Source organism: Lipotes vexillifer, unplaced genomic scaffold (genome assembly GCF_000442215.2).
Source record: "Lipotes vexillifer unplaced genomic scaffold, Lipotes_vexillifer_v1.1 scaffold68, whole genome shotgun sequence".
In the NCBI taxonomy this organism is placed as follows: Eukaryota; Metazoa; Chordata; class Mammalia; order Artiodactyla; family Lipotidae; genus Lipotes; species Lipotes vexillifer.
The window spans coordinates 1312420-1329458 of record NW_006791676.1 but is presented as its reverse complement, the minus strand read 5'-3'; the positions used below and the strand labels follow the sequence as shown (position 1 = coordinate 1329458).

Sequence of the window (17039 nt, the reverse complement as noted above, 5' to 3'; positions counted from 1 at the left end):
CGCTCTTCCTCAGACACACTGGGCCCACTTCTGCCTCAGAGACTTTGAATTTGCTACACCCTCTGCCTGGAATATTCTTCCCCTCAGATGTGCCCAAAGCTTGTTCCCTACCTCCTTTAGGTCTTTATTTAAATGTCACCTTCCTTTCCTGGACTAACATTTACAACCCCATGGTTAAGAAATTCTCTTTGTATCGCCCTTCCTGGCTTGACATTTTTTTCCTCAGCAGTGATGCCATCTAACGTACTCTAGTTTTTACTTGTTTATCAACTGCCTCTCTTGACTGTCTGTGAGCTCCAGGAGGACATTGATTGTGTTTTTTGTTTGCTAGTTATCTCAGCACGGCCTAGATGGTGCCTGGCCGTAGAAGGCACTTCATAAACATTTGTCAAATGAAAAGATAAAAGCCAGACAACATAAACAGGAGGGCACAAACACAGGAACACAGCTCTAAATGTGAGCATCGTGAACTCCAAGAGACTGGTAAGTAGGGAAGCCGTGCACTGGGCCAGCTGGGTCTAAATAGAGTGAGGACAGGAGCCTCAGGCTCCAGCCTTCCACTCGCTGTCACCAGGCATTCTCACTTCTCTACGCCTGTGACCGTCATTTACCTATTGTCTATCAGCTCAAACACACACTTCTATCCTCTGCTCAGTAATGCTGGGAAGGGTGTCTACAGCTGTGTTTCCCAGATCCCTTCATCTGTAGGCTTCCTGTTAGGTCCTGCCATTAGGGAAACACAGAGAAGGAGGGTAGTCAGTAGGACAGGAGGAGGGACTCCCTTTATCTTGCTTGTCCTGTCAGCAGGTGCCCCGAAGGAGCACCTGTCCCAGCCTCCTGCTTTTCTTTTTATACCTGAACCTGTTGCATCCTGCCTCTCAGTTGCATGCCTCACACACCTTGGAGCTTAGAGCCCAGAACTTCTATGTCCCTCTTTTCCTTTTTCCCAAGCCCCAGCGATAGCTTCCTCCTACAGCTCCTGTCTCTCACTTACCTCATATTTTTTTCTTTTGCCCTTTAATTTGTGTAACCAACTTTTATATCGAATTTCTCTGCTGAAACATCTAGTGCGATTTCAGCGTTCATCACGTCTCTGTGAGGATTTACACAACTTACCTGTAAAATAAGAAGGTCTCTTTCGGCTGTAAGATAACAATATCTAGACCTGGGGTTGGCAAACTTTTCCTTATAGGGCCAGATGGTAAATATTTTAGCTTTGCAACTCCTCAAGTCAGCCATTGTAGCCTGAAAACAGCCACAGACAACACCGAAATGAATAGAAAAGGCTGTATTCCGAATAAAACTTAATTTACAAAATTAAGCAGCCAGCCCTGACTGTAGCTTGACGACCCTATCTAGACATTCCTCAGAATGGTCAGCAGCACGAAAAAAAAAAAAAAAGCTCCCAAGACTAGTTTGAAAGACAGATGCTGAGACTCAAATTCTAACTGCCTTGAAACAATATGAATATCAACATAAGATTCCAATATATACGGCAGAGAAGTGAAAGTGGGCAGAATATTCATGTCTCAAACTTCAGGTCAAGATGAAGACGTCTACAGCCACTGGTGAAGAAATGCAAGGCCAAAGGGACTGCCTGAACTAAATCCAGTTCACCCTGCCCTCACCCCATTGAAGAGCCAGGAGGTTCAGCACACATAGGAAGCCAGCACTAAACAGGGCATCAGGATGGCTTTATTCCTTTTGGAAATGGAAATTGCCCTATTTTTTTTTTTTTTTTTTTCGGTACGCGGGCCTCTCACTGTTGTGGCCTCTCCCGTTGCAGAGCACAGGCTCCGGACGCGCAGGCCCAGCGGCCATGGCTCACGGGCCCAGCTGCTCCACGGCATGTGGGATCCTCCCGGACCGGGGCACAAACCCGTGTCCCCTGCATCAGCAGGCAGACTCTCAACCACTGCGCCACCAGGGAAGCCCTGCCCTATTTTTTTATTCTGATTATAGTTACTCCCTCACCCCTTGTTAGGACTCTTCTGGGAATAATCAGGACTGGATAACAGTGGCCATAATTACTATTGACAAGGCTTTTACACCCCACTATGTAGACTGACATTAAGCCAGTGTAATCCAAGGGGATGAGAAACAGCTGAAAGGTGGAAACGTCTTAACTGTATGAATAAATGACCCACAGGCCCGTGAAACAAGCAACTATTTTAGCAAAGGGCTGGTTTTTAGCAGTAGTAGTTGTAGTGAGATATCACTGGGAGGTCACAGTGCAAGCTAGAAATGATCAGTTTGGAAAGAAAACTGATTAGAGAACATCAGCATTTGGGGAAGCTGAAAGCTCTAATACCAAGTCACTGAAGAACTTTCCAGAAAGATTTACAGGCATTATCAACAAGGCTACTCTCTGTGACAACTGTTTGTCTGCCAGGAGGTGAGGAAAATGATCACTGGAAAACAAAACTGCCATAGAAATTGCCCTTTCCAGCATTCACCCAGCAAAACTTTCAGGAGTGTGAAACAAGTATTATTATAATGCCTATCTCTGGGACTGTTAAAATTTTTTTTTAAGTTAAAAATATATAAAAAGTAATCATTACAGATACTTATAGAGACCTTCCAATGTGCTGGGCTATTCTAGGCATTGTACACTTATTAACTTATTTTCATCCCAATTTTACAGGTAAGGAAACTGAGGTGCAGATAGTAACCAGACTCGTCTCATGACTAGTAAACCCTAGGCAATAGGGTTCTGAAGCCTGTGGTTATAACCACTGCTCTAAACAACCTAAGTATGCAGCAGAGTGAGGTACGTGGTAAATGCTTGTTGGCAGTTTTGGTGAGTTAGCATAGATGGATTAGACTTTCTGGAAGTGTCTGGATTCAATCTTTGCAAATAATCTAAACAGGCAGCTTGGCAGTATCATTTGGACCTGGGACAGTTGGTAGGTTACATTAGAACATAATTTGTTCTAGTGTTCCGAAGTCAGAGGGGCATCAATTCTTTCTGAAAACCCTAGAATGTTCTCTCTGGAGTGTTATTAAGGATGGCAACTCTGTGACTTTTGGAAAGAAGGTTGTACTACCCTCTTCCTCTCTTCCATGGTACAACTGGTAACTCTCATCATCTTTTCCCCACACTCATAAAAAGTACCCTGGTGGCACAGTGGTTGAGAGTCCGCCTGCCGATGCAGGGGACGCGGGTTCGTGCCCCGTTTCGGGAAGATCCCACATGCCGCGGAGCGGCTGGGCCCGTGAGCCATGGCCGCTGAGCCTGCGCGTCCGGAGCCTGTGCTCCGCAACGGGAGAGGCCACAACAGTGAGAGGCCCGCATACCACAAAAAAAAAGGAGCCATGCAAGCTTTATAATAGGTTTCTTTTCTACCCCCCCCCACTTTTTTTCATGTTTCCTAGATCTTAAACATAAAATCTTGAATAACTCAGGCCCTGCAGTACACATTTTCAAAAGAGTGGGAACTTGTCCGATGAAAAGATTCAGCGATTCCTCCTTTAGAGCCACCACAGGGGCTTGTTTGTTACTCTGCTTTCCACTTCTGTCTGTCCCTTCCTCCACTCTTTAACCCTTTCCTCAGCACTCGGAGGCAGAAGGAGACCTGCCCCAGGCCTCAGATCCTGGTCCTCTTGATTTCTTAGGGGCTCTGTTTCATCTCTTCTCCCTCCATCTCCATCTTCATTTCGTATTCACTGCTCACTTCTGCCCTCTCCATAAGCATGCACAGGGTGTACCCATATCAAACAAATACTTACTGACCCTGTGGGCTCTGGCAGCCATCTTCCCATTTCTCTTCTTGTATTTATCAGCCTACTTCTCAAATAAACAATCTGCATCTGTGGCCTTCAGTTTTTCACGGTCCCTCCTCATGCCTCTGGAACTACCCCTCACTCCGTACACTACACTTTGCTACAACAACATCTTCAATGCTTATTTTCTATACCATATAGTTTGCCAATTAATCAAGTAATCTTCTATCATTAGTTAAATATTTAATCTGAACAGTCATGTCTTCACTGGTCTGTAAGTAAGCTGAAAGGATGAATTTATTTTATCAAACAGCTGCTGGCACTATACTCTACGAATAGGTACGCGTGATCTAGTAGTGGATGACTTGACCCCATATTTAGGAATATAAGGATTTTAATCAGAATTAAAGTAACATTTAAAAATGTTCATCAAAAATATGTTTTTAGGGCTTCTCTGGTGGCGCAAGTGGTTGAGAGTCCGCCTGCCGATGGAGGGGACGCGGGTTCGTGCCCCGGTCCGGGAGGATCCCGCATGCCGCGGAGCGGCTGGGCCCGTGAGCCATGGCCGCTGGGCCTGCGCGTCCGGAGCCTGTGCTCCGCAGCGGGAGAGGCCACAACAGTGAGAGGCCCGCGTACTGCAAAAAAATATATATATATATATGTTTTTACATGAGCTCTAAGATACTTTCTTTAATTCATCAAATGTTTGTCAAGCTGTACTGGGTTGAATAGTTTCCCCACCCCCCAAAATTCATGTCCACTGGGAACCTCAGAAAGTGACCTTATTTGGAAATAGGGGTTTTGTAGATGTAATTAGTTAAGATGAGGTCATACGGGATTAGGGAGTGTCCTTATAAGAAGGTCACGCAAAGATATGCTGTTGCTGACTTGGAAAATGGAGAGGACCATGTGGAGACAGAAGGGGAAGAAGGCCATGTGACAATGAAAGGAGAAATTGGAGTCATAAAGCTACAAGTCAAGGTGGTTGCCAGTAACCACCAGAAGCTGGAAGAGGCAAAGAAGGATTCTTCCCTGGAGACTTCAGAGGAGGCGTGGCCCTGACGACACCTTGACTTTGGACTTCTGGGCTTCATAACTGTGGAAGAATAAATTTTTGTTGTTTTAAGCCACTCAATGTATGGTATTTGTTACAACAGCCCTAGGAAAGCACCCACTCTGTTCTTCAATGTTCTGAGCACTAGAGATATGAGTGAACAAAACATAAAAAATTCTTGCCCTGATGAAGCTTACATTCTAATGGGGGGAGACAATTTCAGGTGAAAGGTGATGGTGTCTTGGACTAGGGTGGTACTAGTGGAGGTGCTGAGATACGGCCAAATTCTGAAAGAACATGAAGGTAGAAGTGATAGGATTTGCTGACCGATTGGATGTTGAGTGTGAACAAGGGAGAGGAGTTGAGAACTGCATGAATTTTGGCCTCAGTAACTGAAAAACAAATGAATTGCTATTTGCTGAGACCAGATGTATTAAGGGAGGAATAAGTCTGAGGGGATTAAAAAGTTTTGGGAGATGTTACTTTGAGATGGTAATAGCATCAAAATGGAGATGTCCACTTAATAGTTGCACATATGCATGTAGAGTTCGGGAAAGAGGTCTGGTCTGGAGATATAAATTTGGGTGTTGTTGTCAGGTTATAGATGGTGTTTAAGGCCAGGGGAGTAGATGAGATCACCTGGGGGAAAGAAGGAAGAGGTTCCAGGATGAAGCCTTGGAGTCCAAGGTTAGAAGTCAGACATGACACGGGGAGGGGGAAGGGTAAACTGGGATGAAGTGAGAGAGTGGTATGGACATATATACACCACCAAATGTAAAATAGATAGTGGGAAGCAGCCACATAGCACAGGGAGATCAGCTCGGTGCTTTGTGACCACCTAGAGGGGTGGGATAGGGAGGGTGGGAGGGAGGGAGATGCAAGAGGGAAGAGATATGGGAACATATGTATATGTATAACTGATTCACTTTGTTATAAAGCAGAAACTAACACACCATTGTAAAGCAGTTATACTCCAATAAAGATGTTAAAAATAGAAGTCAGACAGGAGGAGGAGCCCCTAAGGAGAATGGGAGGGAGCATGTGGAGGTGCAGAAGGAAAAAACTAGGAGAGAGTGGAAACCCAGAGGAGGGGAGAAGCATGATCAGCTGACAGGGAACGGGAGACTCAAAGGGAGAACTGAGCCCTGGACTCAGCAACACAGAGGTTAGGGACTTTGACGCGAGCAGAGCCAAACATTTTAGTGACGGGTGAGGATAAGCCTCATGCCAGTGAGTTTAAGAGGAAGCGGGAGAGGAACAGCAGACAAAGAAAATAGAAAACTCTTCCAGGAGTTTTTTGGTAAAGGGAGCAGGGCAAGGGACTGGGAGGTGGGCAGGGATGTGGGGTACAGAGAGGATCTTCCTCTCTCCCTCCTTCCCTCCCTCCCTTCTTCCCTCCCTCCCTTTCTTTCCGGATGTGAGAGATTTACAGCGTATTTATATAGAGAGGGGAAAATGACAGTGCAGTGGGCAGAGGAAAGAGCTGCAGCCACATCTCTTAGTAAGTGAAAGGGGATGAGGTCAGTGTACAAAGAAGGGTTTGGCCTTGGGCAGGTGCTGAGAGGGGGCTAGTGGGAATTGAGGACCTTCCCTCCTAATAGCCTTAGTTTTCTCCTTAAAATAGAAAGCAAGGTTGGCTGTCAGCTGAGAATGACCGTGGGGAGGTGCTGGAGGCCTGGGGAGAGGAGACACGTGAGTACGCGAGGGAGCAGCGGGGGAGCATGGGGTAGGGGTCGGGGCGTGGGGATCACCAGCTAGTACGAAGGGGCTGCATGATTTTTTTGGATTTCTGGATTTTCTTTTCAGTCCAGTCAAACCATTTTCATCTTAATGAAATCATTACCATGTAGATTATTTCAAATGCTACTTTCCTGGGTCAGTTTTTACAGGTCTAACTTTTACCATGCATTTTTAAACTTCTTTACGTTGACTGTTTTGTTTTATGTTAACTGTTTCTGCCACATTTTCCCATTATGAATTGGATAAAATACAACAGTTTATATGAGAAAATTGAGAGTAGTGTCCCTAAGATGTTTCTGACCCCCTCCATTTTCTCAGATTTGTATCTTAAATGTTGCAAACTCAGTTCTTCCCTATTCTCAATCATTTTGGATAACAACAGAAAGCAAGTGCTGGGCTCAAAATGCCTTCAGGATCAAAAAGGTAGCGTCAAAACACGCTGCTTGACAATAAACTGGTTTATTGGTTAGGAAGGAAAGTGAGAAGAGAGGGAGAGAGTTATATGATTGGATTCTTTGGAGATCAGAGCTGGCTTGACATCTATTTTCTTTTGCTAGTCAATTAAATTTTTCCAATGTAATGAAAAATGAGCAATCATAAAATATCTGATACACTTGCATAGAACTCTCATTTCTTCCTTTTTGAATCTCCAGTTCAACTTAGGTAATTCCCTTTCCCCTTCCAAGGGCTAAGTAAGGAGCTCCCTCCTGGTCCCAGAAAGGTGAGTCTTGGTTAATCCAGTCCAAGCTTGGTAATCCTTTCCCCTTGCCAGCGATGGGTTTAGAATAGACAAATGACACAAATCTGGCCAAGGAGACATGAGGGAAAGTCCGCCTTGGGCCAGGGAACTTGTGAAAGTAGTTTTCCTCCCTGATAGAACAGACAGATGAATGAGGAAGAGCATCCTCCCTGCCTTGTGAAATGGCTGTGTGACAAATGACACATTGCAGCAGCAGCCACGCTCGACCTGAGAGGACAAGCTTGAGAACGAAAGTAACAGTGTGAGACCAGCAGAGCTGAAAGACGCAGAGCCTCTGGGCCATGGAGGAAGCTGTGGGACCACTGCGTTAACGAACTCTAGAACTGCCCTACCTCTGCACTTCCAATTACGGAAGATGTTAACAATAAGAGTATATTTTAAACGACTTTGGACCAGGTATTCTGTTACGTGCAGCCAAAAGTATTCTCTCTGACATAAACTGCATACAGAATCGGGGGTCGGGGCTGTAAACTGTTGAGGGCTAAACACGTAGGTGAACTGCATGCCTGGGAGCCAGTCTGATGGCTCCAAGATTGGAAAGGTTGTATTCAGGCCCGTTAATTATTAACCCTTTAAGCTTGGTTGGTTTCCGTATATGAACTTCCCTGGGCAGCATTTATCATGTTCTCTTTAGATCTTCCACAGCACTTTGATCATTTACTAGAAGGACACTTAGCCCTTTTTATTATAGTTAATGTTTATGTTTCCTTTAAAATTAAGAATTATTTGAGGGCAAGGGCCATGTCTATTATTTTTATATTTCCAGGGACCAACAAAGTGCCTAACGTAGAAAATGTTCAATAAATATTTGCTGAATTAGAGAATTACCTTCTGCTGACATGCTGGGTGCATGATGTAGAAGGCCCTCCCCAAGACCTGCCTTGGAAAGAGGAATTGTATCCAGTAGGATGAGGGAACTGGAGGGACCACTGCAGATTAGCTCTTCTGGGAAGGATAGAGCCATGAGCGCAAGAAAAAGGTCTCCACTTGGGCTAGCCAGCCTGTTCAAGGACTGTTCAAGGAGTCATCCTTATCTCTGCTCCTTCCGGTGTTAATACCCTGTCCAAGCTGGCATCATCTCTCACCTGGATAATCCACTTCCCACCCTCCACCATTATCTATACCAGAGTCAGAGGCATTTTAGAAAGAGAAACAAGATCATGCCACACTCATGCTTGAAGCAGAGAAACTCCTTCTTGTGTCCCTCCATCCTCTTGACCATACTTTATTTTTGTCCTAGCCTGTATCACTGTCTGAAAGTACTCAGACAGTACTCAGCTTGCCTACTATCTGCCCGCCCTATGACTGTAAAGGCCCATGGGAGCAGCCTCTTTGCCTCTACTGTTCAGAGCCTCATCCCTTGTACCTGCAACAACAGCTGCCATGCAGTAAGCATTCAGTACACACAGGAGAGTTCACAAATATCGCCTCTGGCCAATATAGGACGTTAGCCCTTCAGAGGCTTTAAATCTCATACAACAAGAGTTTCCTGCCTGGAATAAAAGAATAAAGGAAAATAATAGGGAAATGGGAGCCATCCATGATATTCTTGGACCTGAGCAGGTCTGGCTTTAAAACAACTGAGGAAAATAAGAAGATGGGGTCCCAGCCCCACAGAGATGGTGTTAAGGATGCAGGGGCCACCCAGCCAGTTTGGGGGGACCCACAGTTAAGTCAGGGAAGGGGTGGGTGGTGTTACCCACTTAATATTCACCCGCCTTGCCCTTCTTTCTCTGTTGCACATCCTAAGGCACCTTGGCCCTCAGGTTGCTGGGAACAAAGTCCCTGCTGGCTTTGGCTCTGCCTTAAATTACCTTGGCTTCCTGGGCCTCAGATGCTGAAACACGTGACCTAAGCTCATGGGTCTACTTGCTTCCCCAGTGGACCAAATAATGAAGAAATGTGCTCATTAATGTGGACAGTTAACGAAAGCAAATGGTTTATCATTAAGTTTGAAGAAATTTCCTAGGCAGTTATAATTTTGAAGTACCATACAAAACTGCAAAAATAAAACAGCTAACACAGAAGTGCTAATTTTGTGGTTTCAGTTTGCTCTCTGAGAGACACGCCCTTTTTGGGAAGTCATAATGGACCTGTGAAGACTAAAGGTGAAAATATTTACAAGATAATTGATTTACAATAATGCAAGGGTTAGCATCAAGCCATAAAGCCGTGATTAATCTCTTTTTTTATAGGTTCCTTTTTTTTTTTATAAGATGTTGAGGGTAGGAGTTTATTAATTAATTAATTTATTTTTGCTGTGTTGGGTCTTCATTTCTGTGCTAGGGCTTTCTCTAGTTGTGGCAGGCGGGTGCCACTCTTCATCGCGGTGCGCGGGCCTCTCACTATCGTGGCCTCTCTTGTTGCGGAGCACAGGCTCCAGACAGGCAGGCTCAGTAGTTACGGCTCACGGGCCTAGTGGCTCCACGGCATGTGGGATCCTCCCAGACCAGGGCTCGAACCCATGTCTCCTGCATTAGCTGGCAGATTCTCAACCACTGTGCCACCAGGGAAGCCCGATTAATCTTTAAGTTACAAAAGTTTCCACCAAAGCATTTCTCTAAAACAGTTATTCATGGAAACCAGCAGACTCAGGGAAGGCTAGAAGTTACAAGATTTGAATTCCCAAGTTCTAGCACTTCCTCACAAAGCACTAAACTTTTATACCTCAGTTTCTTAAGGGTAACAAGTCAGGAAATTAATACCTCCTCTGACGTGGATTGTTTTGTGAGGATCAGATGAAATAACACAGCATACACTGGAAACAAAACAAGTGTAATCCAGTGCAAGTACTAAATCTGGACCTACTACTGCCACTGAAAACACTTAATAAGACCAGTCAGAAGAGTGGGATGTCAGTCCTGGGCTGGAAGTTGTTGCTCCTATACAGCTCTGTGTAGGAACAGAGGCAGCAGCAGGCACTTTTCCCCAGAACACTGGCACCCAGGGATTAGCAGTCATGAAATTAAATATAGTCATATAAATAGGAAGTTGTAACATTTATGCTAATATGGCCACATTAACTTTATACTTGATCACAAAGTACCAGCTCTAGAGGCACGGCCTGAGCGTGAAATGCCAAATCTGTGGAACTTCGAGCAAGTTCCTTAACTTTGGTAGCCAGCCTCCAAGATGGCCCCAATGATCTCCACCCCAATATTCATGCCCTTGTGTAATGCCCTCTCACTTTGTATCAGGGTTGCTTTGTGTGACCAATAGAATACAGCAGAAGTGATGGCATATCACCGCTGAGGCTAGGTCAGAAAAAGCTCTGAGGCTTCCTACTCAGTTGCTCTCTTATATCCTTCATTCTAAGGGAAGACAGCTGCCCTGGCACCCTTCGGAAAAACTCATCCTTTATGGGGAACTGAGGCCTCTGGCTAACAGCCACGTGAGAGAGCTTGGAAGGGGATCCCCCAGCCCTAGTCAAGCCTTCAGATGATATCTTGACTGCAGCAGCATGAGGGACCTTCAGCTAGAAACAGCGAGCTAAGCCTCTGACAAATTGCTGACCCATAGAGACTGTGAGATAACAAATATTTGTTGTTTTAAGTTTGAGAACAATTCATTATGCAGTAATAAATAACTAAAGCACCCTCTCAAGGTTTCTGTAAATCTTCTGTAAAAGTGGAGATAATAACCTCTCTCAAAGGGTTGTTATAAGGATCAAATGAGAAGCGTATTGAAAGCCCTCAGCCCAATATCTGGCACAGAGTGAATCCGTGTTGGTTTTTATTACATCTTTGTGCCTTTTCTTCCACAAGGAAGGGGGTCCTGTGGGTACTTGCAGTTACATTCCTTAGGCTCAGCACTTTATTAAGTCTTAAAATTTCAAGTACACTGATCCAGCTGTAGCCAGTCTCTTGATGTCATTTTTCTCTAAGCATCAGTTGGGCAAATAGTCTTCCCTTTTTCTCTCTGATCCCTTTTAAGATGAGAGGCAAGATGTCTAAGATAGAGAAATTTAAGGATATGCTATAGCTGGGGCACCAAAAGCCAAAATAGCTGGCCTGAAAAAGACCAACCCACTGACCTCAGGAGCACTCGGCAAAGCTTGATAACTGAGTGAGCTGGAGTCAACTCGAGCTTTTACAGGGCTCTCTGTTTAGAACCTGGCCTCTGAAATATACAAAGCTTTCATTCAGGCTCATTTCTGTGCTTTTAAACCTGGAATAGATCCTGGACTTCCTCAGGCAAACTTCATAGATGTTATCTTTTCTTTCTCTGATTATTCCTGTCTCCTTCACATTTGGGTTTTCTTTTATTACTGGTGGATGGCTGAGCAGTCAAATTTCCTATGTGCTGAAAGAAGGTATTGAGGAAATTTACTGCTACAGCAGTGGAAAGAACACAAGAAGAACAGATATGTCTCTGTCCCATAACAAAACCCAATAAGAAAACTCGCTTGACAAATGACAAAACTCAATAATGAATCTATTTGACAGTTATTTTAAAAACTCAGCCTAGGGCTCCCCTGGTGGCGCAGTGGTTGAGAGTCCGCCTGCCGATGCAGGGGACACGGGTTCGTGCCCCGGTCTGGGAAGATCCCACATGCCACGGAGTGGCTGGGCCCGTGCGCCATGGCCGCTGAGCCTGTGCGTCCGGAGCCTGTGCTCCGCAACGGGAGAGGCCACAACAGTGAGAGGCCCGCGTACCGCAAAAAACAAACAAACAAACAAACAAACAAAAGACTCAGCCTATAATATGATGTAAAGAGGGAATTAAAGGGATCACAAATGCTGAGTGAGAAGGTTTTATTGCTTCTAGGCCAGGAAGATTTCTACAATTCCAATGTGAGTAAATTATTTTTATACATTTTATTGCTGATTCTCTGAGAAACTGAATGTCCAAATACGCCGTATCCTTCTCTACTAGGATACTTGAGGGATTTAAAACAAAATACAATCCTTTATCATATATACAGAAGGAGATGAACTTTTAATTTTGCTTTGTGAAATGCACAATTCCAGACCTCGAGGAGTTTTTATTCTAAAACAATTCATTAACAGTATTAAGCTTACACCTCCATCTCTCTCTGTCTTGGTCTCTCTCTCTCTGCTCTGGGTGTGTCCAGAGTTCTGCTAAAGTCAGCTTTTCATATGGAAACACTTAACCTTTAAACCAGCCTCTCAGGGGATGAACCTGGGTTTGCTCATTTCTTCCTCTTTTTTTCTTAGCTCTTTATTTTTTGCTTTCCACATAATCTAGGACTTTGTTTTGTTGTTCTATCAAAATCTTTCTTCCTTTCCTCCTTCCTTCTTTCTCTTCTTTTTTCCCCCCCTTTCCTTTCCTTTCCATTTATATTTCCTCTCTCCCACATCCCTTCCTCTCTTCCTTTCTGGTTTTGTTTGACTTGAAAACCCAGACTGACAATATGAAGGACACTTCTTGGGTGATGACTCTGGATCCTTTGTAAAAAGACTGTCCCTCATTGTGGCACAGCCCAGGAATGGTATTGCTGATTTAGCAAAAATACTGCATTCCTGAGCTTTTATCTTTGTTCCTTATGATAAGGCTAGAGTTGAAGCAAGATAATTTCCCTTTTCTCCTCAAATATACATACATTCCTATTAAGAAATGCAAGAAGAGAAATCACTTATTGTGTAAGTGTAAATAAAGCACACAGTGAAACCACATCTCCACCCAGTAGTCCAAGAGGCGTTCTTAGCCACCCTACCCCCTTACTCCCTATGTTTCCAATTACGGAAGTCTAGTCATTCACATTTCTGAGTAGCTCTATAGCTTCCAAATTCTGCTCTGTGCCATCAGTCTCCTGGGATACTTCCCTTGCTTCCTCTCCAGCCTTGCCCCATGTCAGCCCACCTTCCCACTGTCATGCCCCATAGTTCAGGCATGCTAGAATTCTCCATCATCTACAGGTTAAAGCCCTGCTGCCCACACTTCTCTCTTGCTAGGTGTCCTCTTATGTTCCCAGACAGAGGATGTGATCTTGTGTCTCTATGATGACTCACAAGTCGTTCACATTTTCTGGAAAAACTTATCTCCAGGAACTGATACTAACTCTTCAGGCCTCCCCAGAAAAAAAAAATCTCTTGTGAGACGTCTTCCCACACTTTCCCAGAAGTGATCCTTTTAACCCCTGAGAAAGTTTGCTTAAGCCTCCCTAAATTTTCTCACTGAATCATAATAATAGTTAGACCTAGACATGTGAACCTCTCTGGAAGTCCCTGTCAAGAGAATGTCCTTGAAATCTTTGTTCAAATTTCATTTGGAGAAGAGACTAAGTATGGTTTAAGGGAAATGGTAAGCTAGCCCCTCCCTAGTCTGTATGCCCCACCCAGCCAAACAAAATCCCTGTAGTTAACTTAACCAAACCCCATGGAAGGCAGATAGATGACGCAGGCCCCTAACCAATTTTACTGCCATCTTAAGTGACTTATTTATCCAAGTTTAGTGTTCCTTTCAAATTTCCAAAGGGAAGTTCTGATAATTACAGTTTTACCCATTCTTCCAAGGATGCCTGGGTGCCTCAGCAATATATTAGAGATGAATGGATTATCCAGGTTACTTTGATTTGTTTGCATATCTGTTTCCCATTAGATTATAAACTTCCTGAGGTCGGGGCTCTCTTTATTTATAAAATTTAATCTTTGGATTTGCAGCAACTAGCACAGTTCCTGGAACATAATGTAGGTCATGTGAATATTTACTGATTGTATGGGTGACCCGTCCTTTTCCCACAGGAAGGCTTTGTGTGTGTGGTTTTTTAAATATACAAAGTACCACTTTATGAAAGCAGTTATATTTTAACAATTCACAACAAAGAGTCAAAAAAGTGGACAGATGCCTGCCATTTAAGAGTCTAAAATGGTGGTAACCATGGCTTTCTTAAGTAACTGAAAATCATTATCAATAGGTCAACACACTCAGTTATTTAACCTTTGGCACCTTTGCCCTGGCCCTGAAATTGCCGGCCAAACATGATTTTTGATGGTTCTACAAACTAATTCTGAATGGTCACCTGAAATCTAGATAAGACCCCTCAGTATATAAGCACTGTCTACACATTTCCTGGTTGACTAGACCATCAGAGAAAACACCTCAGTTCGTTGACTAGAATGTGAATACTTACATGAAAGTTACTATTTAAAAGGAAAGTAGGGCCAGTGGAGAGCCAAACTAGTTATTCTCACTTTTTTGCATCCAAGAGTGTGTATTTCATTATATGAATGTTTTATATTAAGAGCTAGGGCTAAACTGGAACAGTGAGGCAAGCTAAAAGAAACCAAGGTGGATTTCAATGAAAGAATCCACCAAACATCATTGATCCCACCTCCTCTGAATATTACCATGGATACCAGCTTTATGATTTAACTCTGAAATACTTACTTCTATAATTGGTCAAATAGTTATTTTCCTGCATCCCAACTCTCCAACTGATGGATTTCCATCATCCCTGAAGGAAAGCCCCCTTGGGCTCCCCAAGCACTGTCTTTTCTCAAAACTGTATTTGGGGACTTGCTTTCTTATTTTTTTCCCTCCCCTTATGACATCCTTACTGCTGTTTGGGATCTTTGAAGGCTGCCTCTTTTCCTTTGAAAATCACAACCACGAAAGTTGTTTTTTTTTTTTTAATTTACATTCAAAAGGTACTAAATTCAAATTTAACATAAAGAAATCTTAAAACTTCCCCTTATTTTCAGGAAGTATGTATTTGCCATACACAAGACGTGGCAGGTGCAAGGATCTCGTAGCCTAAACACTGGAGACCAACGAAGCGAATCTAGCGGCTACACTAGAAGCGGCGACCACGCCAGCGAAGCCTCAGCGACGACCTGGCACACCGATCCCACCCAGTCCCCAGCAAAATCCCTAGGTCTCCTTGGTGTGGTAAAATAGAACCTGATCCCGGTCTCCAACTGTCTTATCTTTTTCAAATGTTTTAAACTTACTGCCTTTGTTCAGCAGAACCACAGGCACGGTGATGACGGTGACGAGCGCAGCGATCCCCAGCAGTCCCAGGAGCACCTTCCACGGTGTCTGCAAGCCGGGCAGATCACGTCCAGTTAGAGCCAGCCTCTTGACCCCAGTCTGGGTAAGAGGGTCGGGGCCTGGGCTGCACCCGAGGCAGCGGGGTTTGCCGACGGGCGCGCACTGGGAGAGAGGCACCGTGGGCTGGGAGGGTTTGGAGCACGCCAGTCGGAGGTTGCAAGAAGCTGTCTCCTTTGAACTTTTGGCCTCTGAACACTTTAATTGTTTGCTTCTTTAGGCCTACAACTCAGAAGCCAAGTGAGGGTTCAGGCGTGCGTTTTGCGGGTGGCCCTCCAGGCCCTCCAAGGCTCGGTGCCTAGGTTCTGGCAGAAAGCCCGCGGGTCCGAGAGCCAGGCGAGAGCCCTGAGGCGTCCCTTCACCTGTCAGAGCGTGGCCCTGAAGCTTCCGCCTAATGAGAGCCCCTGGTTTCGATCCGGAAGCTTTGGGGGCAATCTGGGGAGAGTTTGGTGAAAAGGCACCTACAACTCGCCCCTGGGGCTGTTGGGGCGGGGTGTGGGGGGAGGCCAGCTACTCACTCACCTTCATGGTCGGCGTCTCCTCAGAGCTAAGCTTTCGGAGCCGGAGCGCAGGCAGAAGTTAGGCGAGCCTCCCGGACGCGCGAGCAGCTCCGCAGCTCCGGGCGCGCAGTCACTCGGCGCTCCCAAGTTTCAACCCCGAGTTAAACATTAGTGAGCGCCGGTCCGGCTGGGTATAAAGGGCCGCGGAGAGGCTGCGAGCGAAGGCGCGCCGGGCCCCGGCAGTGGCGTCCCGGCCGGGGGACGCCCGAGAGGCACCTCCCCACGGGCGCGCCGGGCACGGGGCGTCTGCTGGGCGCGCAGGAGGGGTGTGACCGCCCGAGCAGCGTCTAGCCAGCGCCTGGCATCCGATGCCGAGCCCTGAGGCTGCAGACCTGCTGCCGCCCGGCGGGAGACCATGGTCGGCCTTAACTGAAAGGGACCTCTGCGCTCAGTTCCCGCAACCTCGCGTGGGCAGGCAAGGGGACCTAGCCCAGAGAGGGCACGGGGTTCTGCAAACACACAGCTCACTGCTGGCAGCTGAAGCTAAAACCCAGGCCTCTGTCCTTTGCCAGTGAATGGTATGTTGGGGAGTTGTGGGGTGTTTAAAGCTTCTGGAAGGCCAAGAGAGAGAAAAAGTGATTGATCACTTGTGGATGGCACTTAGAGGCTGTGTCTGGATTCATTCTCCGCAGGGGATTTCTGGCTTGTCTCGCAGGCTTACCTTCTCATCAAGATGCCAAAAATAATAACACTAACACTTATGTGGAACTTACTTTTTCCCAGGAGCTGCTCTAAGCATTTATGTGTTTATTTTACAGGGAGGAAGCCTGGGCACAGGAGGTTAAGTCACTTGGCCAAGTCAAGGCAGCTAGGAAGTCGTGGAGCCTGAATTCAGAGTCCATGTTCTTAACCACTCCTCCACAGGGCCTTTCATCTTTCAGTCTTGCAAAGAGGATTTGGAAAAAGGTAAAAGGTCAGGTGTGGCTTCTTCCTCCCTTCCTCCAGGATGCCCTGTAGGTTCCTTCACTCATTCCTTTTTTTTTTCTTCATTCACTCATCCCCACATCCTCCTATTTATTTCACCCATTCCACAAATATTTGAGTGGATAGAAAGTGCCAGAGTCTCATCTAGATGCTGGAGACAGAGAAGTGGGACAAGATAGATGGTATTTGTGCACTTGGCACTTTCAGCCTGAAAAACACAGGTGAACCTTTGCAGTTAGGTTCTTCCTCTATCCTTACTTCCTCTCTT

At 45.4% G+C, this 17039-nt stretch overlaps 1 protein-coding gene across 2 annotated transcripts in view; it reads right to left on the bottom strand.

Moving 5' to 3' along the window:
- DPP4 (dipeptidyl peptidase 4) overlaps window positions 1-16116 on the bottom strand; it is a 79101-nt gene extending 62985 nt beyond the window's left edge. The window contains exons 1-2 of one of the 2 annotated variants that reach the window (XM_007464495.1): window positions 15810-16116; window positions 15191-15278 (exon numbers count right to left, since the gene is read on the bottom strand). In XM_007464495.1, the coding sequence (XP_007464557.1) occupies window positions 15191-15278; window positions 15810-15815 (94 nt within the window). In that variant the 5' untranslated portion in view covers window positions 15816-16116. The remainder of the gene's footprint in view (window positions 1-15190; window positions 15279-15809) is intronic. The other variant, XM_007464494.1, reaches the window with a different exon arrangement.
- Between the last annotated feature and the right edge of the window lie 923 nt (window positions 16117-17039).